Source organism: Phyllosticta capitalensis, assembly GCF_038381095.1.
Source record: "Phyllosticta capitalensis strain CBS 128856 chromosome Unknown BKA78scaffold_2, whole genome shotgun sequence".
In the NCBI taxonomy this organism is placed as follows: domain Eukaryota; kingdom Fungi; phylum Ascomycota; class Dothideomycetes; order Botryosphaeriales; family Phyllostictaceae; genus Phyllosticta; species Phyllosticta capitalensis.
The window spans coordinates 1,915,557-1,943,191 of record NW_027117440.1 but is presented as its reverse complement, the minus strand read 5'-3'; the positions used below and the strand labels follow the sequence as shown (position 1 = coordinate 1,943,191).

Sequence of the window (27,635 nt, the reverse complement as noted above, 5' to 3'; positions counted from 1 at the left end):
ACTGCTTGTGTGGCTGAGCTGACATTGAGCACCGCGGACAAGCCAATTGAGTCAAAAGAATAGGACGTCAATCAGCCGCCCTGAGAGCTGCGAAATCCAAGATAGAAAAAAGAGTACAGTAAGTAAGCAGCGGTTGGCAGTAGACCGCACAAGTAGTGGTAGCAGCAAGAAAAGAAGAGCGCAAAATGAGGCCAACTGTTCGGCAACGGGGGCATTGCTGTCAACTCCCAGTAGCTGCCGAATCGGGCTCAAAGGCACCTGCTTGGTGTAGGCAGAGCTACTGCGCTCCATCACCACTGCCACAGCCCAAGGCCAGCGCCTCGATCACTTTATAATTGGCGAATGCCGGTTGTCATCCAACAAGCTGGTTAGCGCAGTGGAATAGGATCCGTCTCAACGTCACTGCCACCAACACCTGAAGAATAAAACCCGCAGGTGTGTGAGCATAGGGTGCATCGTCTAAGCCACGGTTCGATTCCGGGACGTCTCAAGGGATTATGATTTCTATCAGACTCCTGATGGCCGGGTCGTTCCAAGGTACTGTACATGGCGTTTCTTTTTGCCTTCTTGAAGGCTGCCACTCCTTCCCTTCAATCCTCATTATTTTGTCTGGCCTTAGCTCATCCTAACCTTTTGTCTGCCTGGTGCGGCTCACCTCCACCTCTGGTATCCTCGGCTGGCCGTACTCGGTGTCGCTGTCTCGTGATATTCGCCTTGGTGTTGTCGTCGAGCTGTCGCCGTCGTCGTCTCACCCTCACGTCTCCGACACATGCACTCTCTCACGTTTCTTTGTGCAATTGTATCGCCGTACTTCTGGGTTCCATTTCAGCATAAAACCGTGTCTTCCAGCCATGGCTGCCGTGGTGTTGATAACTCTGTCGCCCGCCGGCCATGCCCTCGCCGCATCGACACTGTCGCCCCAACGTCGACCTGTCACTTGAAAGTCAACCTCGAAGAAGATTTTCGAGATGAGTGCTACGAATCACTGTTGTCGGCCGAGGATGTCCTACTTGCGCGGTCAGTACTTTCTCAGCTTTGTCTTTGTCACATCACCACATGCGCAGAATGGAACCAGAGTTTTTTTTTTTTTTGCGGCATGAAGCCGGTTTTTGGATTTTCTATCTTTTTATCCAGATGGCGCCGGAAGCCGAAGCACCTTGACCAACTAGTGTACAAACTTTAACCACCATATTTTATGAAGTTTTTTATTCGAAAAAAAGGTGCGGTTTCCAGAAGAATAGTGCCACCCTGCGACCTCAAGAAGAAAAGAGGAGGTAGCGCGTCGAACCCATTGCTACTCTCCCTTGCCCCCCGGAAGTGTCTGATTCGCCAAAGTCGATGAGCGCGCACGATGTGGCGTCGTGGTCGGTGTCGCAGAGCTGAGCGTCAGTAGAGTACCTTGGAAGAGGCACTTTACATGACGGTGCAGTAGAGGCTGGCGCCGTTGGCAAAGGGGTTGGGAGACTTGGCCATTTTGAAATGTGGAGTGGTAGTAACGACTGTAGAAAGTAGTTGGAAATTTGGTACCGAAGTGTGTTGGTGAAGAAAAAAAGTCACTCTGGGGTCGGCGGAGACGTGGATTTATAGGATTTTGGTCTGATAGAAGCTTCGTTGATTTTTGCAGAGTGGATCTATTGAGCGACTTTTCCGGCGGATGGAAGCTATTGAGGTGTGTTTACGGGAGAGGGACGTCGATAGGCTCATTGTTCAAAAAACAGCCAACCCTGGGCCCAGAGATGAATCCAAAGAAAATGAGATTGCATGGCCAACTCCCAACAAAGTCGCGTCGTGAAACACCAATCCTAGATTTTCTCGTCATGTATCCAGATTCAAAGACGACTCCAAACACACAGCAAAAGGAAAGCAGACACAAAATGTCATGACAAAGACGCGTCCCATCGCCTCCGTCACCCAACAAAGCCTAATCCACAGATCACCAAATCTTCCAAGAGTCCAATAATTCAGACCTCTTTCTGCTGCTTCACCTCCACCCTGACCTGCTGCATCTTCATGCCTTGGCCACCTTGGCCGTGGTTGACCATCTTGGTGCGCCGGATCTTGATCGGCACAACCTTTCCTTCCCTCCTTTGTGCCTCACTCTTGGGTCCAGTGAGAGGTCCAGCGCTGGGTCCAACGATATCGGTCTCAGCGACGGCGGGCCTTCTCATCTTTGCCGGACGCAAGCCTCCGCGAGCACCGCCCGAGTGTTTGCGTTCGCGCGGGGCAGCAGGGGTAGTGGCGCCGGCGCTGGATCCAGAGTGAGGGCTTGAGCCACCAACAGGCTTCTGCCTAGATACCATTTTCTCGAATTTGCCCCGGGGTGCAACGTGGCCAGTCTTCGGGCTTTTCTCCATGCGCCTGGCAGACTCAACGACTCTCGAAGGCTCGAAGCTCGGCACTTCGCTGTCCCAGTCAAGCGATGAGCTGCGAGTGCGAGTGCCACGGCCGTCATTGCCGCTGGTGATGGAGCCAGAGTTGATGGAGGAGCTGGAGTCGTGCTCGCTCACCAGCATGAGTTCTTCAAAGTCGGCTTCGTTGTCGATGACGTAGTGCGCTTCAATTGGGGTGACGCAGTGTCCGCTGTGTGAGGCTGAGGTGGAGCTTTTTACGAGCGGGCCGTGGTCAACGTCATCAATTTCAAGATCAAGGAGGTGCTCCTGCGTATGTGCGCGAGACCCGTCGGAAGATGTGAGGTGGGAAGCATGGCGCGAGGAGAGACGACCTCCTTGGGCGGCCAGGTCCCTGGAAGAATCCGGACCAGACTTGACAAGCTTGGAGACGATTGCGAGGGGCTTGGGCTTGAGAGTGCCGGCATCAAAATGGTCCGCTGGCTGAGAAGCATCTGTGGTCGCTGTACTGGCGGCTGTTGGAGTTGGACGATGTACAGCCTGGTGGACCGTCCTCGGGCCTTGCGGGACGCTCGACTCGGGAGCAAGAACAGGGGAGTTGGGGGGAGGCGGAGCGCTGCTCGTGCGAACGTACTTGAAAAAGTTGTTGACTTCTTTCTTCGGAGGAGAGCGGCCAGCTGGGTCACGGGGACCAGGGTAGCTTGGGAAGCGGCGATGAGGATCGAAAGTTGCTGGTCCGGCTTTCGCCTCGCCAACCGGACCGGTGGCATGACGACTTGGATTCGAAGTTCGAAAGGCCCGTTCGAGTGCTCTGTGACTCTTTTGGCCATCTAAGAGAGGCACGTGGACGTAGTTGAGCTCGGGGTCTGAAGATGGCTCTTGAGAACGGCCACAAGGACCATCATCTTTCGCCTTCTGGTTGTGATCCGCGTCCGGGGCCTTGAAAGACGAGGAATGAAATGCACCGGCGACATCAGTAGCATTGTGAGGGACGTTGCTCGGCCTGGACTGCTCATGCTCACTGCTGGAGCTCACATCTGCGTCGTCGCCGTTTTCCGTGTGCTGAAAGGGGGGCAGCTTTGTGGACGCTGCGTCTTGGTATCGAATGCGCTCCTTCATCCAAGTCGGTGGCAGTGGGTTACAACTCGGATGCTTGTCGGTCCACCACTTGGGAATGTAGTTGATGCCAACCTTCTCGCGCAACGTCTTGGGATCAGGCATCTCGTGCTTGAACATGCACCCCTGCTGCGTGAAATCGCAACCCCCAGTCTTGATCCAGTAGGTGCAATACTCCTTCTTCGTCTGATCGGGCTGCTTTCCAGACGGAGGGAGTGGAGGCTGTCCGGTGTAGTTGAAGCGACCAACCACTTCTGGCAAGGCTTTGACGATCGCATCGTTGACTGCAAACTTTTGCAAGGAACATGTTAGCAGACAGATTTGTCGAAGAGAATCTTTGCTCACCAGGGGCTTCCCATCTGCTGCCACTGTCTCTTGCTTGTCGGAAGCCCTTGACTGCACTCCCATGTGGTGCTCTGGCTGCTGGGTCTGCGCTGGCTTTGGCGGTGCACAGTTCGCAGTCGGCGCTTCAGCAATCTTCTGGTCCCGCGGCTGCTCAGCTGGTTAGACTTTGCATCTGGTTCGCAGTAGCATTTGAAGAATTCATACCACAAGAGAGTAGGTCTGCCCCGTGTGGCACAAGTTCCCAAGGAACTTCATGCCTTGCGCATCGTCAAGGTTGATGCTGCGGGGAACACCTTCAAGGTGGACCTCACTGGGCAGCTCGTCCGCTGCAAGGACAGGGACGTAGTTTCCATTGTCGCGTCGTATAAACCAGACGGGACGAATGAATGTCCTGAACACAGGGGCTGGCTCTCCGTGATTCATCTTTCCGTAGACGAGGTGAGTATCCCGAGAGCGTTCGAGCGAAGAATGTCAAGGACGATGGTGGGTGAGTACACAAATGCGCCGCATTTCACCGATGCGCTCGCTGGCATTTTATGTAGGTCGGGTGTGTGCTCTAGCAAGCTCGTTGGAGACATGCGTGTGCTGCACAATGGACACGATATATGCAGTCAGCAAACCGCAGACTCACCGTTTGGACAGGCCTGGCAAGACATTGACAGCAACCCATCCTAGCATGGATGTATGCTGCAGACGAGTGACACTGTCTGATTGAAAACGCAGTTTGCCTGCCTCTCACGCAGGGACTGTGGGCTGGATCCAAACGGGAAAGCGCAGTCTGTGCAACCATGCCCAGGCGGGGAACAGCACATTCAATCTGGCTGCGTGCTGAAATCCTAGCGACTGAAAGGAGATTATACCCAAAGAATGGCATGTTCGATGTAGGCTAGGGAAGCGGGACATCCGACAGCCAGTGGCATTCAAAGGTTGTATGTACAATACAACGACGCTGGGCGATTAGCCCAAACTCGACCCATGCAGTCGATTGGTCAGCTTCCTGGGAAAACGAACAGTTCGAGGCTGAAAAACGTGTGTGTTCTTGAAAATCGCTTGAGAGAGAGTTTGGATAGCCGATTCGCAGTGCTCGTTGCGTTGCACAAGCAGGGCTCAGCTGTGCTCAGACTTACTCCACGGAAAGGTACCTACCGACCTCGCTTTCATGCTGTCCACACTCCACACGTTGCTGATTCCATTGGAAAATGAGGTCAGAGCCAGCCCGCGCTCTCGCATGCCTTTGCATGACGTGCATTCATACGCCGTGCCGTCTACATTACTGCTTACATTAGTTTCCTGTTGGATTGAGCAAAGTTGCGGCGCGCGACAAGAGCGTGCACTGATCTAAGAGACCTATACTGGCACATACAACTGCAGCTTGTGATCAACACTCAATAAGCCAGAGAATAGACAGAGAGCGATGAATTCACCTGTGAGCCCCTTTTGCAGCACGGACGAATTGGCAACGACTCCTTTTTCTTGACAAGCCGCCCTGACGCCAAGTTGCTGATGGGCTGAAGTATAAAGAACCCTTTTCGCCGCGCGTCTGCGGGCCATCCCGCGAACCTTTCTCCCGGTTTAAATGGTAGTTGATGACGAGGCTGTACCTAGAAATCAGCTCTTGAGTTGCACCAGCTTTTGCGGCAAAGTCAATTCAGTTAGTGGTCCTCGAAATTCCCCATCGCTTGGGCTTGAATTGTCTGAATGTCCGCATGGAGTGTCGAGGTGACCCACTCAGCTGCGCTGGCTTGCTGCTGGCTCCTGATGTCGCTTCGTTATCGCTTCGTTTACACACGGCCCAAAAACAGTTCCAGATTAGCGGGCACTGAAGATCATTAGGTGGCTGATAGCCAAGATAGGATTTTGGAGCTCCCGATACGACAGACGTGTGATGAGAGTGGCGAGGCTCCAACTGTTCACCAATGAATGAAAGAATGAGGCACAGGAATGGAACGTGGAAGATGGATTTGCTGGTTCTACTTCCGCAGTGAGGAGGCAGATCTTCGGCTCCAAATCCTTGGCCCGTCAGCAACGCCTTTCTATGAATAGCGCAAATTGAGCGCAATTACTTGGGAAATGCTAGTAGGAGAAGAAGGCCAAGGAACTCCGGAACCCAATTTTGTCTCGACATCCAGGGTATTGTGGCAGAGGGCAATGGTAAGGAATGCAATGCTGCGACCGCTGATAGTGACAGCGCCTCTAGAAAGTGAATGAAATACAGTTGCAAGGAGACCTAGGATCGGCTGTTCAACCGGCTAGCTTTCCTCCGGTGGGTCTGAAAAGATACCCAAGCGCAACCGATGTAGCTGAACCATGTCAGTGATGTTATCCCCGGGGGTTCAATCGACAAGGCTTGGCTTACCGCTGGAAGCTTCGGAATTACGACGGCAATGGTGGCCATGAAATTGATGAGGAAGAATGTGAGGTCGTAGTGTGTGTAGTGGGTGCTTATGAGAAAGAGAACGATGGGAACACTAAGCAGAAACTTCTTCGCCGGTGTGTACTGGTCACCATTGTCGATCTGTTCCCACATGTTGAGGTTGTCGTAGGCTCCAGCGTTAAAATCAAAGGGCACACCGCGGACCCAGTGGAACATGAGATATGAGCCGAACATGTAGGAGATGTTGGTGAGGGTCCAGGATGTCTCTTGAGAAACGCCGGGAATGATGTCGAAAAGGACCTTCAAGCAGAGTATGAGGACGAAATGGATAGCCCAAGCGCCTGTGCAAACAGCGTACGTGTCAGCTTTGATCATCCGAGATGGTGTTGAAGTCGACCAAGGGGCTTCGGCTTGAGCGACTGCTTACCCTTCGCGTTGACCCACTGAGCATTCAGGTTGGGGAGAGCAGCTTGGTCGCTGATGTGCTCCAGGGACTCCGGGGGTTCCGTGTACATGAGGCTCGAGGAGCGCCTCCTCCTCCCTGACTTCTCGGGACTCATTCTTGTCTCTGCGGCGGCAGCAGTCAAATGTCCTGGGTGAGGATCCACCTGGAAAGAGGTGGTCCTGTTCAAGAGTATGGAAGACACTTTGGCGGTTGGACGGGGGGTGGGTGGGAAAAGTGCGGGATCGACGGTCGAGTAGATGGATGGTTGGACAAAGGACGCAAGTCGAGTGCGGTGTGACTGGCCGGCAGTGAGATGTAGTGGATAGGTCTAAAGAAGGGCGCGCGCGGTCGCGAATATGGAGTGATAATCAGCCTAGTTGGAAGGCTTGGTGGAGAGGCAAGTTGAAAGTCGGAAGGGTATCCGTAGGCCGGGGGGTTTGAGGTTAGGTAGAGGCCAGGGCAGGGCGGCGCTGGTGACGACGAAGCGGCGGAGCACTTGCATTATTGCGTGAATGCCCGGGGTATGTCCAAGAACCCTAGCGCTAGCCCCAACCGGGAACACCACCATCCAGAGCCAGCCAGCCTCTACGGTACTTACCAGACACGCTTCACCTCACGCTTCCCTCCCTCCTCAACCAACGCCTTTTCCTCCCATCTTCTACATCATGGCCTCTATCGACGAGGAATCCTCGCACATGCGTGAGGACCCTTCACTTCCAAGGCCTCCGCCCGTCAACGAGACGACCGATGCTGCTGCGCGGCCCGCGTTCAAGTCGTGGAGGTGAGCTGCCAGTCAAAGAGCCCTCTGCGATCGCGCCGCCTAACTCCCCGCTCACAGGAAGAAGTATCGCAAGATGCGCATGCGCTTCGACGAGCGAATGCGTGAGAGCAACTCGCTATTCAGAGAGGAGCAAAAGGCCACAGCATTGGTCAAGAGGCTGCAGGAACAGAACGAGTACGCGCATCAGTCTGACTGACCTCATGGAGACCCGCTAACTCGACTTCAGCCAATTGATGGACCTACTCCTTGACATCAACGAGACCCCAAAGATTCCGCTTGATCTCCGCTTCGATTTGACCGACGACGGTCCCCTTCCGCAACCAAAACAAGACCCCGAAACCATCGCCCAGAAGCTGCAAGAAGCAAGAGCGGCGCTCGCTGCTGGGAAAATTAATCCCGTTGAATTCGTCGAGCTCGAAGACAAGATCACCAGCCTCCAACCGGAAATCGGCCCCAAGGCTTTGGCGTCACTGCTCCAAACACCTCATTCGCGCTATACACCGGACATGCCATTGCCCGAAGAGGTGTCTGGCGAACACCCGACAGGCTATCTGAGTCCCAATCACGAGGAGGAATACCTAAAAGAGCTCGACCTTGCGCTTGCCGATCCCTCTACCTATGACCCCAACGACACCTCAGGCCGACCAATCCGTCTTCCCGCCCGCGACATTCCTAGCGACAAAGAGCTTCAGATCCGAAATCCCGACTCTGTCTACAACTGGCTGCGCAAGCATCAACCTCAAGTGTTCCTACAAGACAAAGAGAACGACCATCCAGAGAAACCGGCTTCAGGAAGGGGAGGAGGCAATGGTCGTGGTGGAAAGCGTGGAGGTGGCGCTCCAAATGTTGTCGCGACACCTTCGAAGCCTGATCAGGAAGAGGCACAAGAAGAGTACGGATTCGTTCCAGAGACGGGCAGCGGTCGAGGCAAGCGGAGCAATAAGGATGATGACGCTTACAGACCAAAGGGAGGAAGCGGCCGGGCGAAGAGGAAGAGGGAGGATGGCGAAGGCGGCGGAGGAGGAGGAGGTGGCACCGGATCCAGAGGTGGTCGCAAGAAGGCTAGAGGTGGTGCAGCTGCGGCATAGCACTTCTCATGCATTGTTGCGTTGAAGCAGCAGCGGGCGATACATGATTCTAATATTGTACGAATGCGGGGGTGATGATTGCCATTCGATATTACTCTTCCTGCTTTTTCTAGTAAGGATTCTGTCAGATCCTCTACTACAGACAGCTCTCGGTATGGTTACTGGAGCCAGCAATGTTATGGTAGAGATCTGCAACCAACTCAGGCTCATTGCTGGTGGTCTGACCACACAGCCAATCACATCCTCCAAAATAATCACCGCGCTTCGTCCATCTGCCTACCAGTGCTCTGTATAGGGAGGTGACTATCAGATGGCATTGGCACTGGTGCTTGCTCGTCTCCCGCACGTGCTCATTTGCGGTGAAGGAAACATTCCGAGTCTGCGGGAGGATATGTCCGAGCAGCCGCAGCAGCAGTCGATTGGTCTTGTGTGCTGCGACTTGCTGCCTCGCGTCGGAGCCAAGCGAGCGGTTTGTCAGAGACCGGCTTTCCAAAGACCGGTTCGATTGTCTTTTGCGCCGCTTGTGGTAGTCTCAGGGCAGATTGCAGACACGCTATGTGCTGGTTGTCAGTGGCGGCCATGACCCAAATTACCGTGTAGACGCTGCGAGTGCAAAATCCAAATGAATTAATTATCTGGTTAAACAAGGTAGAGAAGAGAATATTAGGCATGCTGTTCACACATGACAAAATGACAAAAAGAGGACGATTCCACCTGCTTGCTCGCTGTACACAACAAAACGCTTCCTTCCTTTCCCTTGTTGTTCCAACAATCTCGACTGTATCAAGTAATGGTAGGCACATTAGAAAGACAGGTTCGCTTGCTCACGCTCGCTCTGAAAAGCACAAATGGCAACGAAGGACTGAAACTTCAAAACAACAAAAAGCTGACAGGCTGTCTGTTGAGCAAAACAAGCATCAGACGTGATCAATCAATCGTGGCCATCTCTCCCTCCCGTACGTACATCGACTCATTCTTGCGTTGTCGTCGAGGTCTTGGATCGTCATCGCGAGCGTGACGGTTATCAATGCTTGTTCTGGCAATCTTTCTCAAACCCATCCTCCCTCAACATCGTCTCCATCGTCGTCGTACTTGTGTCGTCCCTCGTATCCGTATCAAACGTGAAATCTTGCTGCAGGCAGCAAAGGCGTGGCGGTAGTTCAAATCAAACGCGTCTCGCGCTCGCGCGCTCGCAAGAAAGGAAGCCAACAAAGGAGATGGAAGCGACTGGTAAGCGGGATAATTCAAGGGCAAAACATGCTTGTAACTACAGTGCAACAGAAATGCAGAAATCGCAAAGGAAAGATAAAAGCGTGGTATCAACCCAACAAACAAAACACAACTGGGTGGCCGATTCGTTTGACGCAGCACCAAAGTTCAATCAAGCACCTACGCGTTTCTCAAACTGCGCGATCCGGTCCTTGACACTGTTGACGCTGCGTCCGCTCTTGGCCGAGCCCGCCGGGCTCTTGCTGCCGGCATTGCTTACGCCTCGACTGCCACCTTCAAGCCTTTCTCTCAACCTGCCACGTTCACCCGCCTTGGATGGCGAAGGTGACCGCGATCGCGGCTTCGACGCATCGGCTCCTGGTGAGAGGAAATCCAAGCGTGGCGGCGGCTCCAGAGGTGTAAAGAAGGGCGAGGATGGCGAAGGTGAGATGCGCGCCGCGGCTGCTTTGGCCTCCTTGAGCGTGAGTTGCTTAGGTGATGTCGGGAGAGGAGAGGAGAGCAAAGTGGAGGATGGCTCTGTGGCTGTTTCTGAAGAGGTGGTTGCTGCGGCTCCGGTGTTTGTCGTGCCAGTGCCGGCGGTGCCCGTGATGCTGGTTATTGGCGACGGCGAAAGCGATCCCCTTCCAACATCAAGTCCGCTTCGCGCAAGCCCTTCAAATCGTTCCCGTAGCGGATTGCCTCGCACTGGACTTCTTGCCTGCGTTGGCCTACCAGTTCTCGCTGCCCGGCTGGGTCTCGTTGGACTAGAGCTTCCCTCATCGGCACTCTCTCTGCCACCAGTATTACTCCTGGGACTCCTTGGGGTCAGAGGGCTGGGGGTAAGAGGCCCTGGGCTGGGCAACGTCCAGTGCTCTTTTAGGGGACTGCCTCCTGGCCCTCCACCACGCACAGGACTTCCTCGGCTGTCTCGCAAGGGACTGCGAGCCGGTATGCGCGGGGCATGGAGTGGAGACGCGTTTGCCACATCCCCTCCGGTACTGCTTGGCGTCAGAGCTGCCCAACCGCTGTAGTCGTCTTCTGGCGTCGAGGGATCCGAGTCCTCGACTGACTCAGTGACGTGGAGACGACTGGAGCGCGCTGTACGGAAGCTGAGAGGCAGGGAGGTAGTCGAAACGCTAAGCGGTGGAGGAGCCCGAGGGGAATCGGGAGTCAAGCGGCCGGGCGATGGTGCGAGAGACGGAAGGTCTGAGGAAGGCGGCGAAGGCGAAAGGTTATCCCCAAAGGAAATTTGAGTTTGACTTGGAGCTTGAGTTGATGTCTGGGCTTGGGAGTGGCTGTGTGAGGGATGTGATGGAGACGTGGGGGAGGGCGAGGCCGAGGGAGTGCCACGAGGAGGAGGTAGGTGGAAAGGCTGGCCGAATGCGGGAGACGGGAGGAGGTTGAAATTTTGTTGGTTGGAAATGTTTCGAGTCCGAGTCTGCGATGACAATTGAATGGCTGCTGCTGAGGAGTCACCGCCTGAGAGGTATCCTCCTACTGCCGAGCCCACTGGAACTCCCATTCGCAAGGGCAGTCCTCCCCCTGCTGCCGCAAGGCTTTCTCGGCTCGCGTTGACGGAATCACCAAGACTGTGATTGCTCGGAGAGGAAGAGCTTGCTGCTGGACTAGCGCTGCCACTGACAGCTCTTCCCTTACCCTTTTCCTTGCGCTTTTGCTTGACAAGTTCAGGAGACGGCGGGGCCGGGAGGGCTTTATCGCTTGAAAAGGGAGCTCCACTGCCACCACCAACCTTGTAGCGACCATCGTCTGCCCCGCTGCTGCCAGTAGCGCCAGTCAGGGGACCAACATCGGCAGACTTGAGCGTCGATGACGACAAGACACGGCTACGAAGCCCGGAACTTCCCAAGTCTGGATCTGCACTAGAGACGCGCCGTAAGCTGCCGCTCTTCCCACTGGCATGCGAAGATATCCGTTGCCCGCTGCCATTGCTTGCTTCACCAGAGGCAATGCGCAGGGAGCGGAGTGACGTCTCTCCTGACGCGCCACGGCTTCGAGAGATGGTAGTGCTGCCATCCCCTATGTCAGCGTTGACTACCCGGAGACGCTGCCTTGGGACAGTGAAGAGCATTTGCACGAGACGATTCTCAGACGCGGCTTCGATATCCCACTCGCTGTCATCGCCTTCTGCTGGCCGCAAGATTGCTCCGTCGGGGCCAGTGAAGAGGGTTTCGCGAGCCGCCTCAGGATCAGGGGTTGCAACGGCCCAATCTCGCTCGTCGAGCACTTGGTTCCCACGTGGTGTCGAGAAGAGCGGGGATGATGTGTCTTCAGCCCACGCTTTCCGACCCTTTGAGCGCCAGAACGAGGCGTCGCTGGCTGCACGACGTGGTGGATCGGTCGCAGAAGGAGACGCGATTGACGGACCTGCAGTACTGGCTCTGTTGCTCTCATCAAATCCAGAGACTGCGCGTTTTTGAAGGTGTCTGCGTCTCTTGGGACTGCGGCTGCGGCTGCGGTTTCGCTTGGGAATGATAGCACCATCGCTGCTCACCAGCTTGCCCCCTTCATCATAAAGATACCTTCTCCGGCGATGGTATCCAGAGGTCAGAGATTGAGAACGATCGCGAGATGACGGTACCCGGGCAAGGGCAAGTCGAACGGAGCCGATCCACGACTTTGACCTGTCTTTGGTGGCAAATGAGTTGTCAATGGGCGTATGCAATTCCAAAGTGTCGCTCGAAGGGTAATGAGGGATCTTTCCAGGGCTTATGCTGCTGCTACTCTCTGATACAAGCTCTTGCCTCCTCTTTGGCAGTGGAGGTGTTTGGTTCTGGGCAAAAGTCGGAGGGTTGTAGAAGCTAGTCGGCGTTTGCTGCAATTGCTCTGTCAAGTCCTGGTCCGGAGAGGGTGTTTGCTGGCGTGGAAGCATCGGCGTAGTGGGCACCTCATCAGAGCGCCCTCCCAACAATGCGTCGCCTTCGGATTGGGGACCTCCAAGGGAGCTCCTGGCCGTAGTGAATGAATCGGCATCAGCTCTGCCACTACCAGCGATGCTATCCCCCGACTCACGAGGAATAGTTGGGGGAATCGGCGGCGGAATTTGAAGAGACAGCTGTTGTCGGTCATGAGAAAAAGGGTTTGTGAAACTTGCGATGAGAGCTGCAGACGCATTTGACAAGGTGCGGACAACGCTGCCAGCACTAGTGCTAGAAGACATTTTGGATCGACCGGACTTCCCGCTCTGGTCGCTCAAGTTTGACTCGGTGCGATCGGACTTCTCTGGGGATGGTTGACCTGAGCGGCTGGTCGTAGATTGGGAGTTTGGTCCGCCTATTACTTCCCAGTTGGGCGACCCTGTTCGAAATTCGGCGACGTGACTCGCAGGCAATGTGGACGGTCCGGCTTCTACCACTGGCTTTTTTCCAGGACTTCCCGCTGTCGGTGGGAAATAGACAGGGTGACTTCTGAGCGGCTCTGGGTCGGAGAAAGGATCCAAGACGGGTGGGTTTGACAGAGACAAGCGCTTTTGAACTGTTCTTTCGCTCATTTCTGGCATTCCGGTACGTCCATTGGCCTCGACATCATCTTCTTCTAGCTCATCGATTGGAGGAATATGCCCTGATCCTCTGTTGTACCCTTCGTCGAGTCGTGGCGGCGGTGGTGGTTGATGTTGTCGTCCTCCCATGTTTCGGCGTAGACCTCTTGTAGGACTGGGTATTTCAACTAGCAACCCCGTTCGCTCTGCCTCAAAAGGTGCCCGACCTTTCCATCCTTGACGTCCATTGAACCAGGGATCGGGGGCCAGTGCTGCTGCGTCATCGTTCATGTAGTCGTTCTGAAATTCGTCATCATACGAGTGAAGGCCATGGTAACGATGGGCCGCACGTGACATTGTTGCAATCTCTTTTTCCCGCAGTTGGCGATGCTTTTTGAGGTGCCGTTTGTACCAAAAGTAAAAGACGGTCATGGCAAGAACTGCGGCAAGGCCGATACCCAAACCTGCGCCCAGACCTACTTTGGACGTGCCGGATGCAGTGTTTGCGCCCGACGTGGAGTTTGAACTCGCAGCTTGAGAGGCATCATATTCCGCAATCCAAGTGTTTGAGGAAATGTTGAAAAAGTAAGACTGGCTATTCTCCTTCAATGCAGAGCGTGGCATGAAGCGAGCAGAGGACGTCGTGATTGAAAAGCCACCGGCCACCATCAACACATTTCCGGAGAGAAGAGTCGCACCATGGCCATATATTCCAGATCCACTGGCGATTCCAGATCCAGAAGTAGAGGGGGTAGACCAACTCCATGCGCCATTTCCACCATAGCCCTCGCCGACGTGAAGAACTGCCAGCTGAGGCTCGGCCGGTGTGTTGACGTCACCAACCCAGCCTCCAAACACGATGATTTTGGTCCCATCCTCTGAAAGTACAGCGGTGTGGCCCGATCTTGGCTCGACAGTCGTTGAATCACGCTTCACGAGGTCTGTGTGGCCGTCGCCCGGTTGCTCGACGCCAAGGTAAGTCCAGGACTTTTGCGGCAGAGAGTACAACGCGATTTGGGACATGTTGATGAAGGCTGATTTCGTATGGCCACCAACCAGGACAAAATTTTGCTGCTGGTCCTGGGACCCGTCGCTAGTGTTCGAATATGTAGGCGGTAGAGGAACCAGTGCGAACCCGGCCTCCGCTACGGGTGGACCCTGAGTCTCGTCCACAGATAGGGAAAGATTTGTCGAATTGTTCGCCTCGGCCTGGACCACGTAGTTCGAATATGAGGCGGCAGATTGCCAGTCATCCTGGGTCGCATTCTCGGAAGGGCACATGCCTCCAAAGAAGTACAAGGACGGGTCTTGTCCTCCAACATTACTGCTAAAGGATATCCCTGTACTTAGGAACATTGGCGCCATTGAACTCCCAGCTTTTCCATTTTGTGACGCAACCTCCTCCTCAATCCAAGTCCCATTGCCCTCTTTTGAATTGTCGTCCACACTGAATTTCCAAATCTTCGCCGAGTCGGCCCCATCAGCACAGTTCCCCGAGTAAACTCTTAAATCTCCATTCTCTTCAGAAACAACGGTGTATGCAGCGGAGTCCGAGGTAGAAAATGGCAGCGTCGCATCAAGCACATTGAATTGGAGGTTGTTCGAAGACAGTTTCGACGTTACATCGAGCGAAAGCAACTGAGCACTATTCGCGGCGCCTGGGGCCGGACGAAAGATGTAGACGAGATCGCTGTTTTTCGGGGCCGGTATTATGCGCGTAGGATCGTACGGGAGTTGGGCGGAAACATGGACAGCGCGTACGAGAAGCAGTAGGCCGACGGGAAGCTGGAACAGCCGTGGACTGTCAAGCATATTGTCGAAACGAGGCGTCAGGTAGGTTGATGCGTTCAATGGAGCATGGTAGCGGAAGTGCAGCACCAGCGTCTTGGAGCGACGACCAAAAGAGAAGAAAAGACGGGAAGATCAAGTCGGAGACAGAGACGGAAAACCACGGTTGCAAAAGGCAGGCAGGTCAGCTTTGGAAGAGCAAAATGATGCGATGGGGAGAAAGTGGGCAGGCTGGGCAGATGGTAGCACGGCCACCAAATGGGCCGGATTGTAAACAAGCGCATGCAACCCCCAGCCACCTTGGCCATGATCGAGTCGCGCTTCTTCTTGACCCTTCAGCAGCGATTCCACGTGTGACCAAGAAGGAATTGATGACGGCCAATGGCACCAGAACAGAGAGACCGAGCCCTACAGGCCGCGCGGTGGGCAGCATGGGGGCACCCCGTCGCATGGCGTTCCCGCAGTAGCCGGGGCAACGAAGAGCTGCAATCCATTCAATGCCATGGCTGGTCCAACAAGGCTGGGCACTGGCCTGAAGCAAGCGGCCTCGGGACGCGCCTGTAGGTCCCGCATCGTTGGAGGCTGGCTCTGTTCTTTGGATGAAACGAGTTGATGAAGAAACTCGCCTCGAGGATGAGTTGTTCGCTGGTGATGTTTGGACCACGCCGGTCGACCTGTCCCAGAGCTGCATAGCCGGATCTACAATGATCCGCCCACCCGTCCTAGCAGTGGGGCAATCAACAAACATCACATCACCACTCCACCGCAACCTAGACTCCAGCTTCCTTTGCTCCCGCGAGTCATCCCTCTCAAACTATCGTCTCGATCTATCGGTACCTTCTCCCCCGGAAACAAGCCACTTTTCTGTCGCCATCCGGCTCTTATTCCTTTTGCCCCGCCCACTCAACATTTTGTCCACTGCAAGGCCCATCAGCCCGCGTCTGCTGCGTATGCAGGCGGGGCCTGCAGATGCCCCGAAGAGTAAAGATTCGACGGAAGCCATGCAGTCGGACGTTCTAGTCTCCGCGGATGCGCGTCGTTTCTCCACTGCGAGATGAGTTTCCTTGTCCGAAGTCTGGACTCTTCGGAAAGTCTACTTCAGCTAGACAAGGAATGCTCCTCCCGCGCCAAGTACTATGATATCACGAACTCTCCTCAAGAGCAGCTTGCTTTTTCTATCACGGTTCTTTGCCGGGAGCGTCTATCACTGAGCTGCTTTTTATGCCCGCTTTCTCATCTTTTACTCCATCGAGTAGTCTGACACCTGATAACCGTGGGATCTTTGAAATCTTCAACTGACTTCTCGTAATCACTCGACATGGACGGCCTGCAACCAGTTCGTCTTCCGTTCGGTCTGCGCGCTTATTCATTCTTTGGTGGCCTCGCTTTGCCACTATTCACACCGCTACTCAACCCGCAGTCTTTTGCAATATCGATCAAGGCTCCCGTTCAGCTGATCTGGGGTGCCTGTGGAAGCAAGCGCATGAAAATGCCCTGTCACCAACCATCCAGGCCTTTCACGTAGATGGCTGAAAGATCCCGCGACCTCGAAGCTGATCATCATGGTGTTGATCAGTTGAATAAAGAGGTGGCCAATCAAAGTTGAACCTGTAACAACTGAGTGCCTGGGGCGAGCCGCGAACACGACTCAGGAACAGATCTTGCATCTTACCCTGCAACGGGCTCCCGTTGCCAAGGAGAGTGTTTAAGACGGAGCCACATTCCTAGCCATTCGAATTCACCAACAACCGCTGCTATCCGAAAGCCTCAGTTTACAACCGCTTAACAGCATTTCGATAGTAATTTAGCTTCAGCATTTCATGTCGCAAGTCGATGTTTCAAGTCAGAAATCCAACAACAACATAGGTTCCAGCCTGGAGCTCAGGATTCCAGAGTCATGTTTTCAACCAAGTCGGGCGTCTCTGTGGCGCGCGCTTCACGTGCATCCTCAACACCATCGCACACCACACCAGGCGTCAAGCTTGCGCCACAACGTGCTAAAATTGTCACTTTGGCAACGGTCATCTCAACCACCCGCCAAGGAGAGACTCTGAAGGCTGGTGGCTAATGAGGCGCAGGACTAGCCACTTGGTTATCACATATCGGCGAGCCGTCTGATCCTTGGACGTCCTGCTCTTATTTCCAGACTGACTACATTCCGCCTTTCCCGCATCGTCGGAGAATAATCGACAGTCTTGACAGTGGCTTCCTTCACTATGGGAAGCTTGACACTAACCATTATCAAGTTCAGCCACTAGCGTCTATAGGGAATCCACGTGGCTTGTATCTCAGGTCGCCGTTTCTCGACCGCCACTTTGAACCTACTCCCATCATGGCACTTCAGGTGCTTTTCTCCCTTGTCTCTTGCACCAGTATCTCCGCATCTTCCTTCATCAAAGTCAATGTGTGTGATGATGACGAAGAGACTGTATTGAAGCTTACATGGTGATAGTCGAACTGTCACTGCATGCTTAAACACAGGTCTATAAGTAAATCCTTTATGTTACCTCCCGGACTCAACTCCTGCTATTAATTCTTCCACAGTAGAATTGCTTACTTTTGGCTCTGCTTCAAGCTCAACAACCTCATATCTCTTTCGTCCTCACTTTTCGAACTGGACCTCGGATGCTACTGCGACTAGTGCGTCTCTAGTGCCGTCGAAGATAAGAGAGAATCAGTGGTCACGATGGCAGTCGGTCAGAACTAAGGCCAATCAGCAGGCAACGTGGTCTCGGGTTGCACGCTTGCGATATCTTTCCGTTCCCGAAAAGATCTGGAGAAGATAGAGTTTCCTGTTTATTCCGATTTACCTTTACCGCCAACCCGGTGAGCCCTCCGTTGTCAAGGCACCGGGCCGTTTGAATCTGGACTGTACCTCACGAAAAGATGGAGGGACCTTGATTCAGAAGCGAAGAAGTTGAAATCTAGAAATGTTTGATTTTTTGTGACGTTGAAAGGTTTGGTTGCTAGTCTAGGATAGGCAATGAAGCAATACCGCGACAATCCCTGTATGCTCCGCTCTGTCTATTGGTACCCAAGTGCCTGGTGCAATGACCACCCAAAGTCCCAACGCGGCCCCAAATCCACACAGTACACTCGCGTCGTCTCCAAACGAGAACAGACATGGTATCTTTCCTTTGCCAAACTTTCAGAATGAACAATCCCGCCTCTTTCTATCCGTCACTTAGTGACTTGCAGGAATCAGCCTCTGCGTCTCCTCACTGCTGATGCCCATCCTCCGCAGTCGCCAACGCTGCACGAAGGCCGGAGCTTCGGCCTTGAGGCCCCAGTGCCAAAGCATACCCGCCACGAAGCCAACAGCATCGTTCCTGAAGGCGAGCAGGCCGGCAACCGTCACCATCATGACGGCCCAGCGCTCCCTGCGCTCGCGCTCATCCGGCTCTCGAAGAATCTTGCCAAAAGGCAGCGGCGCGTGCGCCGCCTCCATCTCGGCCTCCTCCCAGAGATCCCTTGCGCCAGCATTCAACGACTCGCCAACCTTGGCCAGTTCGATGCCCGCCGCCAGCACCATGATGCCAAGGAGACTCTTTGGGAACTGGGCCAGCAGGGAGACAAAGGCATCGCCGCCGAAGATGCCGAGAAAGAGTTTCGCAAAGCCCAGGATGATGACGGAGGCGCCGCTGCGAGCGCCGAAGCGGTGCTGGGCCGCGAGGCCGCCAGAGCCGTGGCACGCGGGCATCGCGCCGAACCAGCACGAGACGAGGTTCATAATGGCAACGGAGGTTCCAATTTCGGTGACGGAGGGGACGGGGACGTGCGGGAGGAGGTCGGCCGACAGGTGCGTGACGGCGATGATGGAGTTGAGCGTCGTCAGCGGCAGTTGGCCCAGCGAGGCCGTGACGAACGTATGGCCAAAAGTTGCCCAGGACGGCACGACGATTGGGATGGACGAGATGATTGTGCTCTCGCTGGCGACAGACGCGGCATGCAACTGGATACCGGCAAAGACAAGCCCGAGGACGAAGATGAGGATGGCGTAGGGGACTTTCGGTGCGCGCGTGCAGGCCAGAAGCGCAAGCGCAGCGCCGATGGCCCAGCAGAGATTGTCGACGGGCGAGGGAGTCGTCCATCCAAGAGGCTTGAGAAGCTTCTCACCGGCGGAGAGCACAAGCGACAAGCCCGCGCCAACCTGGATGCCTTTGACCACGGGAATGGGAACAATCCGCGTCACCCACTGCAGCAAGCCGGTAACACTTATAACGAATACAACGGCAGCGACACCAAGGCCAGCGGCAGCGGTTTCTTGCAGCGAGTACGACCGCGCAATGGCTATCGAGGCAATAGCTTTCATGGGCTGGACCGGGAGCGGGATGCCAAACATTGCGCCGGTTATAATGTTGGCCAGACCGGTGAAAATGAGGGTCGAGGGCAGGTTGATGGAACCTGACAGGGTCATGGCGACGAGGAGCGGCAGCAATGTGCCCAGGTCTCCCAGGGAGCCTGAGAGCTCGCTGACGGGGGCATTCTTGAACGAGGTGTAGTTGTGTTGGGTTATGCGGCGGAGATGAGAGAGAGCGGCCGGCATGGTGTTGACGAGAGCCAAGAGACGGGATTTTTTCTTTTCTTTACAGAAGGGGAGCAGGGCTGGATTAAAGCAAAGGAATAAGGGTCTTATACATGGCTCTGACAGTGGAACCAAGTCCGCGGGATTAGTCGATGATTTGCTGTCACCCCCACCATCTGGCAGTCATGCGCAAGATGCAGCGGTGCTGTTATCTCAGGTGTCGTTGGCTGCGAGTCACCCGCCGCCAGGCGGAGAGCTCTGCGATTACGCAAGGCGCCGCCTCAGAATTTAAGCTCGTTAATTACGTCAAAACCGGAATAGCTCCCGTCCGCCCTGGCGCCTGACACGTGCCTACGCGATATCGCTGCGAACCGCGAACCCACGCGCGTCGTCCATCTACAACTCTCCCCCCACACTCGTCATGTCTACCGATTCGCCCAACTCTTTCATCACCGCCCAGGAAGGCGACGATACCCTCTATCTGACCCCACCGCCAACCTCTCATACTCCACGCACCGCCACTGCAGAGCCGCTACTCCACTATCCGCACTTCTACCGTCCGCCAAAGCAACTGTCATTCGAACTCTCTAGCCATGCTTGTATCTTCCTTGCATCTGGACAATGTGCGCCTTCCGCTCTTAGCCCTCACTCCCATCTAACTCTCCCAAGACAGCGAGGGCCTCGGGCTCCTCAAATCTCTTCTGACCTCTGGCGGCTCTGCCTCTTCGCCTTCAAATTCGCGCCCTGCCTTTATTCCTCCGACCCAAATTTTCGAGCTCGCCGCCACCCTCGCAGTACACCCCTCCACTACAACACGTTCTTCGAGCGTCGCCAAATTACGCGCCGCGAATGACGCTCTGTTGTACCTGCGCGCAGTCAACCGGATAGTGGGCCCCATCAATGCTGGCTTCGCCAATGCTTTTACGTTCCCAGCACCTGGTTCGAACAAGGGACGGAGTAGAAGGAGGGGCTTCTTCGAATCGCATAATAATGATTCGCGAGACGACGGGAAGAACACGGCTGATTCGAGGCCTCTGAACAGCGCGCTTGCAAATGATGGCGGGATCTGGGCGCACGCCGAAGACTTTTGGCATATTGTCGGCTGGGCATTCAACTGCTCGGTCAAGCAAAAGGCCAGGTGGTCGAGGTGGCAAGTTTGGCTGGAAGTCATGCTCGAAATCATGGAGCAAGATTGGAAGGACAGGCACAAGACTTACAAGCAAGAGCTCGAGGAGAAGGGAGTTTCCAGTCTGACGTTGTTGAAGCAGAGCATCATGGCTACACATCTGGCCAATTGCGATGCCTATGCTCTGTCTTCAAGGAGACGCATACTTCGCGCCATCCTCGCCGACGGTAGCGAGAAACCTCTCGCTGAGTTCAAGGAGGTGTTCAAAGACGAACTTCGTGAGCGTGCAAAAGCGAAGACTGCCGAGACGATCAATGTTGCGGATTTTAAGACGGGCGATTTGGCCGATCTCGATGCTCTCGACCCCGATGAGGATGAGGATTTGATCGAGGAGACCACCCCGCCAGCACGCAAGTCTTCACGATCCGCAGCCAAAGCAGACCGACGTGCCTCGATCGTGTCCATCAACTCATCCGAGGAATCCACGCCACCAGACAATGCCACCGCTCCAGTCTCTGAACCATTTGGTCCCCCAGCTGCTCTCGCGCTCCGTGTCCGTCTCCTCTCTCTCATCAGCGACATTACCCTCACTCTCCCCAACGACATTACAACCCGGCATCAAATGTTCGACACATACACCGAGCACCTGCGGCCCCTCCCAATCGCCTCATTCACGACGATGGTGTCCGCTCTGGCAGCGCATCTTCCTCCTGCGACCTTTTGCATCCTCGCTGCCAACACTTTGCTCCCGCTCGTCGCCAACTCCCCGCCGGCGTTCGACCACGTCGCCCCCAGCCAAGATGAATGGGAGGTCTTTTTCCTGCCCATCGCCGCTTCGTCGCCAAAGGTCAGTGACAACGCCAAGGTCAGCTTCTTGCTGCGCTCTATCGTGCAGGTCTCGCTTCCGGACATTACCTGGCGAAGGAGCTGGGTCGAGGCGGTTGTAGGGGGCGTGAAAGCGAGGCGGGACAAGATTGAAGCTGGCAAGATAAGTGGGAGAGCAAGGGGCAGAAATCAAGGCCGAGGTGATCGCAATGCGGAGGAAGTTCTGAGGGACAGTGAGAGCGCGTTGTTGATGTTGGCAGGATGGATCGAAGACGGTACGTGTCCCTTCTCCCCCTGGCTCCCTCCTTTCCCTCCTTTGTGTACGTCGCTCACTCTTTGCCTGTAGACGCAAATGTCTCATCCGACCAACGTCCCTCGCGCCCGAAGAACCTCGTCTCTGAGCCTTCCGCAGGACCAGTAATCGTCGACTTTCAGACGAGCTCAGATCTGGATCTTTCAAGCGTCCCAAGTGATGAAGAGACGCCGGAGATTGACATGGGTTAGAAATGAGATTTATGAAGCCGACGTGGAGGAACTGGACGTACGAGTGGCTTGTGAGTACTGTTATTATGAAGAATGAAGTGATTACTGTAGAGAAGCGCGTGTGTGGGAGGAATGTCACTGTGACAGTTCCAACGCACAGCTCCTCGACTGTTCGCCAAGCACCCTCTTCTTGATATTGGGACTCGAACGCTTCCCAACCACTCATTCCGTGATCAGTGTCAAGCGCTCAGCAACATTTACTTCCACCCATACCTACATAGCCTTCCACTCTCGTCACATTCATCATCTTCTATTCGACCATCAAGCCAGCCCGCCAGTAATACCCCTCCACTGCAGTCCACACCCATCCAAACCATCTCCTCACCATGACAATCAGCCCCCGATCCCCGGACCCGCGCCCCCCCAAGAACCAAACCCCTCCAAAAAGGGCCGGCTGGCGGCACAAACACCCTTCCCAGCCACGTCCCAAACCGGATCGAAGAGCGCGCCATCTCTCACCGCACTCCCTCCTCGCCTTACTCACTCTCCGTGCGGTGAAGTGGAGGATCGACAAACCCCATTAGGCCAACCGACCCATCCACTAGGCAGGCCATCAGGCGCGCCGGGGAAGGAAAAGAAAAACAGGTAAAAAGTAAAGAACAGGGACGAACTGCCGGTGCGTGGCCGGTCGGTCGGCCGGCCGGGGTGAACGGCGAACGGCGAGCGGGAGCGGGAGCGCTGCCGCGATTCCGAATGCGAGTGCGAAGTCAGCAACGTATTTCGAGGGGGACGGGAGAGAAGAGGAGAGGGCCAATGGCGCAGGTTGGGTTTGTAAGGCGTGCTGTGAGTGGGAGAAGGAAGGGCAGTCGGTGGGAGTGATTGGGTGGGATATTGGTGGGTGTCGGGTAGAGCACCGTTGATGATGGTGGTTGAGGTGGTTGCCCGGCGGATGAGGGGGTTGACGTTGGGCGGGTAGTGGACTGATGGACTGGTGGATAGGTTGAATTGTCAACTCAATGGCCAGTAATCAGAGGTCAGTGGAGTCAGTTGACAGGATAGCAGACGCCTTAGGCAAGCGGAGCGGAGCGGAAGCGCGGAAGGGGGGAGGAGTAGGTACGACGAGCGTTCGTGCAGCCAGCCCGGCGGACGGACGCCCACGTGTGGCAGTGCCGTCCATCTATGTATAGCACTCATCGACTGTCTTACTTGCCGCACCTAGCTAGCCTCATCGCGGGTGGGAGATCTAGGCCAAGTTAACAGGCTGGCTGGCCATGTGGTTTGCTCGCGTGCGAGCGGCACCCACCCCACGGGCAACGGGTGGAACACTAAGACAAGACAGCAGTGATGTGCATGAGCGGTAGCGGACGCGGGAGAGCGGGTACGACGGGACGTGGACAGGCAGCCCGGGAGGGATCGGCAGGGGCAAGTGTGGGGAAGGCATGATGGCGTCGTGTGCCATTGGCAAGGCTGCCCAGCAACCTCAAGTCCACCGTTGATTGTTCACGAGTCCAAGGTCTCTGCGCGAGAAAGTCAAGAGGCGTGAGTTTGAAGAGCGCAAAGAGGAAATTTCATTTCATCCGCCGCCGCATCCCTTCTCGGGATCAGTCCATCCGTTCTACTTTCCCATCCGATCCATATCCGTCCATCCGCATCTGGCGGAAAATCAAAAACTAAACCCAGGCAACTAGCAGCACTAGCTAGAAGCGACGCGAAAAGAGGAAATCAAGGAGAAAGGGCAAGAAGTGGAGAAGGTGCTAAGGTGTGGGGGAATCGTCCAAGGATGGCTCGAGAGCGGCAGTAAGAGGAGGATTAGAGTTGAGCGATTTGTGTGTGCGGGGTGAGGTTGGGGGGTATTGGTAATGGTGGTGGTGGTAGCGACGGTCCATCAGCGTACAACCACATGTGGCTTCAGAGGCATAGCTGCCCGAACGATGTAAAGGAAATGAACCCTCGCAAAATCGTCATCGAGGTCTAGGAGAAAAGGGCCTTACGGCTTGGAGACGGGGACGACCATCTCCTGAACAACCTCGGGTGCCTCGCGGACCTTCTTGGTCATATCCGCACCCTCGACCTTGCCGCAGAGGGTCTCGACGACAATGCCGGTGATCTGGTAGGGGTCGGCGTTGGAGGCAGGGCGGCGGTCCTCGAAGTAACCCTTGCCCTCCTCAGCGACGGCGCGGTTGACACGAACCGAGGCGCCACGGTTGGCGACACCCCAGGTGAACTTATCGTACGAGGCAGTCTCGTGCTTGCCAGTCATGCGCAGCTGGTTGTCCTCGCCGTAGACCTCCATGTGCTCCCTTTGCCTGGCTGCGAGCTTCTCCATGGCGGCCTCGATGTGCTTGATGCCGCCCTCGGCGCGCATCTCCTTGGTGGAGACGTTGGTGTGGAGACCGGCACCGTTCCAGTCGCCGGGGATGGGCTTGGGGTTGAAGGTAACCTTGACGCCGAACTCCTCGGCGACACGGTGGAGAATGAAGCGGGACATCCAGAGCTGGTCACCCACTGCGTTGGGTCAGAAAAAGCAAAAATCGGGGGTGGGGAAAATCAATCACGTACTGGCAATACCCTCGCACGGGCCAACCTGGTATTCCCACTGCGCAGGCATGACTTCGGCGTTGGTGCCGGAAATTTGGATACCAGCGTACAAGCAGGCCTTGTAGTGAGCCTCGACAAGGTCACGGCACATGACCTTGCCGGTACCAACACCACAGTAGTAGGGACCCTGAGGGGCAGGGAAGCCGTTCTTGGGCCAGCCGTAGGGCCAGCCCGAGGGGTCGAGGAGGGTGTACTCTTGCTCGAGACCGAACCAGAATTCGTGAGCCTCGTGGGCCTTGATTACGACGGCGGCGTCGTGGCGGAAGTTGTAGGCGTTGGGCTTGTTGTCGCCGCCCCAGGTCTCGCACATGACGAGAATGTTGTCGCCGAGGCGGAAGGGGTCGGCGTACATGGCAACGGGGCGCAGGTAGACATCCGAGTTGTCACCCGGAGCCTGGCCAGTCGAGGAGCCGTCAAAGTTCCATTCTGGCAGTTCTTCGACACTCGAGGGCTTCTTGGCGAGAGTCTGCGGATTTTGGATCAGCAAGTGTGTGGGGTGGACACGCAATGTCGATCGTCGCGAGTGTGGCGCGCAGCCTTATCGGCGGCGGGCGTGATAAGCGGCGGGCTGGTGGAGCTGCTGCTGGCACTGGCCGCCGCCAATGGCGCAGAAACAAGGAATGAAGTGGACTAGACGCACCTTGCACTTTGAACGGACGTTGTTGCTGCCGTCAATCCAGACGTACTCGGCGATGACGGAGCCCTTTTGCGGCAACCTGAGGTACTTCTCAAGCTGAATGGATATATTAGCACGCTGCAAGGACGCATCAATCCTCGCTACGCCAGTGAGTGCTCACGTTGGCCGTGTTGGAGACGAGAGTTGCTTCGCTCTGGAGGGATAGAGTTAGCGGCGCGCGGGGGAGCTTGGCTGGGCACCAACTTACCATGTTGACGAATGTGCGGAGGTTGGATGGAGTTCAATGGGGTGAGACGAGGGATGGATGGAGGTTGTCGCGTGAGATGATGTCCTGGGAGATGGACGGGAGGAGTACGGGTGGACGGATGGAGGGATGGAAAGGTAGAATGGATGAATGCAACCGGAAAATGCTTGGGGCGGACGATATTTTAAGGACTCACGGCAGTCTCGTCAGTCTTTGGGCGGCGTCAGGGTTCCGCTTGTTCAGCAGCACCCACGACCTGAACGACCCGCCCAGTGCCCACCAGCAACCGACCAGGATCCACACATGCACGCATGTTTCCAGGGCTTCGGGCTAGACATCCGCCCATTGTTGAATCGACCTCGCCCGCTCCGCCGGCATGCCCGCCAATGGCCGTTTTGCTATTTGTCGGTCCCATCGCGTGGCCTGCGCTATCTATCGGGGTCTGCACACTGTTTTCGTCGAGACTTCAACTTCTCTGAGAGACTGGGACCTGCAGCATGCCCAGTTTGATAGTCGACCATAGCGGCCGCCGTCTCATGAGCATTGCGCAGTGCAGTTCCCAGAATAGCCCCGCATCTGCTGCAAAAGAGACAAAGCCCATCATCACCACGCACAAGCACAAGCACAACCCTCTCAGCCTCTCTGCGCCTTTTCCCAGACGGTTATTGGGTCCGTGTCAGCCCGCGCCACGGCAGCCGAAGACGACCCTACTGCCTAGACGATAACGACTTTGGATGCATCCATCCCACATCCCATCCATCCTTCCATGCAGGACACTTGCGAACCCCTCGCATTCATCGGATGCTCCATGCAGGCGGGACGTTGGCCAGGCGAGTCGGGCAGCATCCGTGGAGCTGGGCGTGGGAGGCGGCGGCCGTGAGACTCTGGTCAACCATCAGCAGCCGTCGCGGTCAACACCATGGAGCGGGCGCGCACTGGCCGCATCGTCGGCAAGCCAGCAAGCCCAGGGCGGTGCCAGGCCCACAGCACGAGGCGACTAGGCCCAGCATGTTTTTTGGAGTCACTTCTTCAAGACTGCGACGTCGGGCTCAGTTGCCAAGCGCAGGGGCTTATCACGAACCCTCGGCCAATGAAAGCCGCCAGCCGACGGCGATGGGGTAACTGATCCAACTAAGAACAACGGCTTTTCGGCTACTGTCGGCCAAGACGCTCAAGACTTTCCCCGAATCCGCCCTGTATCTTGCCTGCCGTTCCGGGATCAAGACACTACCACCGCTGTACACGCCACCGTCAGCAGCATCGCCATCGCGAGACCCTCGACCCCTTTTCCTTTTGCGCCTCCTATCCAGCTTTTCGTTTCTCAGCAGTCTGGACGAGACCGCCGCCAGTTCTAAAAGGGGGCCGCCGCCATACGGGCCACTGGCCCAGAGTGGCGTCCCCAGAGACCTTACCGGTACCTGGTGAGAGGCCCACGAGCCACCTCAGGTCCGAGTTTGCAGCGCACTGCTTTTCGCAAGAGTGCAAGATCATCGCCCCAAAGTCCCCAACATCAAGGATGTGAAAATTCTGTGCGTGGTTTTTCTGCGCCGTGTGTCAAAGGACGGCATATGCTGCATCATTCGGGGGGAGGCGTCTGCTTTAAAGACCACCCCTCGAGGCTCGCCCCGGCCGTCTCCGCCGCTCACGGTCCGCCTCCACGAAAAGGCCCCGGAGCCTGCAAGTCGCTCCTCTCCACACCAACACGGCACTATCCCGCAAACTCCCGCTGACCTGCGGCACTCCCGCGACTCCTCCCACCAATTTTCGACTCTCTCCCCAGATTTTCTTCTAATCCACTCTCCCTTTTTGGCCGTGACCAGGGTAGAGGCCATCCCCAGCGCCAAGCCCTCCCCCGCGTTCGACCTGCCAGGTGGAGATGCTTCGCTGCAGAAGCGCTGCTCTCCCGCCCCGGGACCGGCCGTCGCTTCGACGGAAAATTTGTCAACACCAGCTTTGCAGCCATTGGTCCTCGAGATGTCAGATTTGTAAAAATCTCCGTCTCGTCAGACTTTGCGTCAACTCCAAAATCTCTCTGCTCGTAGCATTTTCCATTTTTTTCATCGCCGAAATCGCAGTCCTCAGAGGTGAGTTGATATCCGGGCTCTGCCCAAAAAACCCTTACTCGAGGAGACACCCTTGGCAAGCCTTTCCCGCGTCTCCCATCTCCTCGCTCTGCAGCCACCGGACGTGCCGTTTCCTCGGTCGCG

General features: G+C 55.7%; 8 protein-coding genes across 8 annotated transcripts; 3 read left to right on the top strand and 5 right to left on the bottom strand.

The window, feature by feature from the left end:
• Nucleotides 1–1,594: 1,594 nt before the first annotated feature.
• On the bottom strand, nt 1,595–3,956 carry BKA78DRAFT_306200 (uncharacterized protein). Its single transcript, XM_066887755.1, has 2 exons — nt 3,810–3,956; nt 1,595–3,755 (listed from the first exon to the last, which is right to left on the bottom strand). Exons 1-2 carry the CDS (start codon nt 3,870–3,872, stop codon nt 1,962–1,964), a joined length of 1,857 nt encoding a protein of 618 aa, XP_066747908.1. The 5' UTR covers nt 3,873–3,956; the 3' UTR covers nt 1,595–1,961.
• Nucleotides 3,957–6,058: 2,102 nt separating this feature from the next.
• On the bottom strand, nt 6,059–6,743 carry BKA78DRAFT_292641 (ORMDL family-domain-containing protein; the record flags this gene model as incomplete). The annotated part of the gene is made up of 3 exons (XM_066886081.1): nt 6,059–6,109; nt 6,166–6,524; nt 6,611–6,743. The coding sequence occupies 3 exons, from the start codon at nt 6,741–6,743 to the stop codon at nt 6,059–6,061; spliced, it is 543 nt and encodes a 180-aa protein (XP_066747907.1).
• Nucleotides 6,744–7,323: 580 nt separating this feature from the next.
• On the top strand, nt 7,324–8,497 carry BKA78DRAFT_292640 (IEC3 subunit of the Ino80 complex, chromatin re-modelling-domain-containing protein; the record flags this gene model as incomplete). The annotated part of the gene is made up of 3 exons (XM_066886080.1): nt 7,324–7,409; nt 7,467–7,583; nt 7,636–8,497. The coding sequence occupies 3 exons, from the start codon at nt 7,324–7,326 to the stop codon at nt 8,495–8,497; spliced, it is 1,065 nt and encodes a 354-aa protein (XP_066747906.1).
• Nucleotides 8,498–11,744: 3,247 nt separating this feature from the next.
• Nucleotides 11,745–15,014, bottom strand: BKA78DRAFT_246306 (uncharacterized protein; the record flags this gene model as incomplete). The annotated part of the gene is made up of 3 exons (XM_066884203.1): nt 11,745–12,113; nt 12,612–12,779; nt 13,122–15,014. Coding segments are annotated over 3 exons (2,430 nt in total), but the record flags the coding sequence as incomplete, so codon positions are not given.
• A 2,891-nt stretch (nt 15,015–17,905) lies between these two features.
• Nucleotides 17,906–19,749, bottom strand: BKA78DRAFT_306188 (uncharacterized protein). The gene has a single exon (XM_066887754.1). It carries the CDS (start codon nt 19,534–19,536, stop codon nt 18,175–18,177), a length of 1,362 nt encoding a protein of 453 aa, XP_066747904.1. The 5' UTR covers nt 19,537–19,749; the 3' UTR covers nt 17,906–18,174.
• A 6-nt stretch (nt 19,750–19,755) lies between these two features.
• Nucleotides 19,756–22,088, top strand: BKA78DRAFT_79778 (uncharacterized protein). Its single transcript, XM_066893759.1, has 3 exons — nt 19,756–20,138; nt 20,185–21,741; nt 21,813–22,088. The coding sequence occupies exons 1-3, from the start codon at nt 19,937–19,939 to the stop codon at nt 21,968–21,970; spliced, it is 1,917 nt and encodes a 638-aa protein (XP_066747903.1). The 5' UTR covers nt 19,756–19,936; the 3' UTR covers nt 21,971–22,088.
• A 1,405-nt stretch (nt 22,089–23,493) lies between these two features.
• On the bottom strand, nt 23,494–25,657 carry BKA78DRAFT_306184 (uncharacterized protein). The gene is made up of 5 exons (XM_066887753.1): nt 25,432–25,657; nt 25,345–25,377; nt 25,188–25,280; nt 24,509–25,013; nt 23,494–24,454 (listed from the first exon to the last, which is right to left on the bottom strand). The coding sequence occupies exons 1-5, from the start codon at nt 25,432–25,434 to the stop codon at nt 23,937–23,939; spliced, it is 1,152 nt and encodes a 383-aa protein (XP_066747902.1). The 5' UTR covers nt 25,435–25,657; the 3' UTR covers nt 23,494–23,936.
• Nucleotides 25,658–25,660: 3 nt separating this feature from the next.
• On the top strand, nt 25,661–26,988 carry BKA78DRAFT_306179 (uncharacterized protein). Its single transcript, XM_066887752.1, has one exon. It carries the CDS (start codon nt 26,230–26,232, stop codon nt 26,548–26,550), a length of 321 nt encoding a protein of 106 aa, XP_066747901.1. The 5' UTR covers nt 25,661–26,229; the 3' UTR covers nt 26,551–26,988.
• The last annotated feature ends 647 nt before the right edge of the window (nt 26,989–27,635 follow it).

Excerpts from the sequence above, each read along its gene's own strand:
- BKA78DRAFT_306200 (XM_066887755.1), bottom strand. The coding sequence starts at position 3,872 with ATGGGAGTGCAGTCAAGGGCTTCCGACAAGCAAGAGACAGTGGCAGCA. Across the intron at positions 3,756-3,809 it reads CAGCAGATGGGAAGCCCCTG|TTTGCAGTCAACGATGCGAT; the intron begins GTGAGCAAAGAT and ends TCCTTGCAAAAG.
- BKA78DRAFT_306188 (XM_066887754.1), bottom strand. The coding sequence starts at position 19,536 with ATGCCGGCCGCTCTCTCTCATCTCCGCCGCATAACCCAACACAACTAC.
- BKA78DRAFT_79778 (XM_066893759.1), top strand. The coding sequence starts at position 19,937 with ATGTCTACCGATTCGCCCAACTCTTTCATCACCGCCCAGGAAGGCGAC. Across the intron at positions 20,139-20,184 it reads CTTCCTTGCATCTGGACAAT|ACAGCGAGGGCCTCGGGCTC; the intron begins GTGCGCCTTCCG and ends AACTCTCCCAAG. Across the intron at positions 21,742-21,812 it reads GGCAGGATGGATCGAAGACG|ACGCAAATGTCTCATCCGAC; the intron begins GTACGTGTCCCT and ends CTTTGCCTGTAG.
- BKA78DRAFT_306184 (XM_066887753.1), bottom strand. Across the intron at positions 25,281-25,344 it reads TCGTCTCCAACACGGCCAAC|CTTGAGAAGTACCTCAGGTT; the intron begins GTGAGCACTCAC and ends ATATCCATTCAG. Across the intron at positions 24,455-24,508 it reads CCCGTGCGAGGGTATTGCCA|TGGGTGACCAGCTCTGGATG; the intron begins GTACGTGATTGA and ends GACCCAACGCAG.
- BKA78DRAFT_306179 (XM_066887752.1), top strand. The coding sequence starts at position 26,230 with ATGCTCCATGCAGGCGGGACGTTGGCCAGGCGAGTCGGGCAGCATCCG.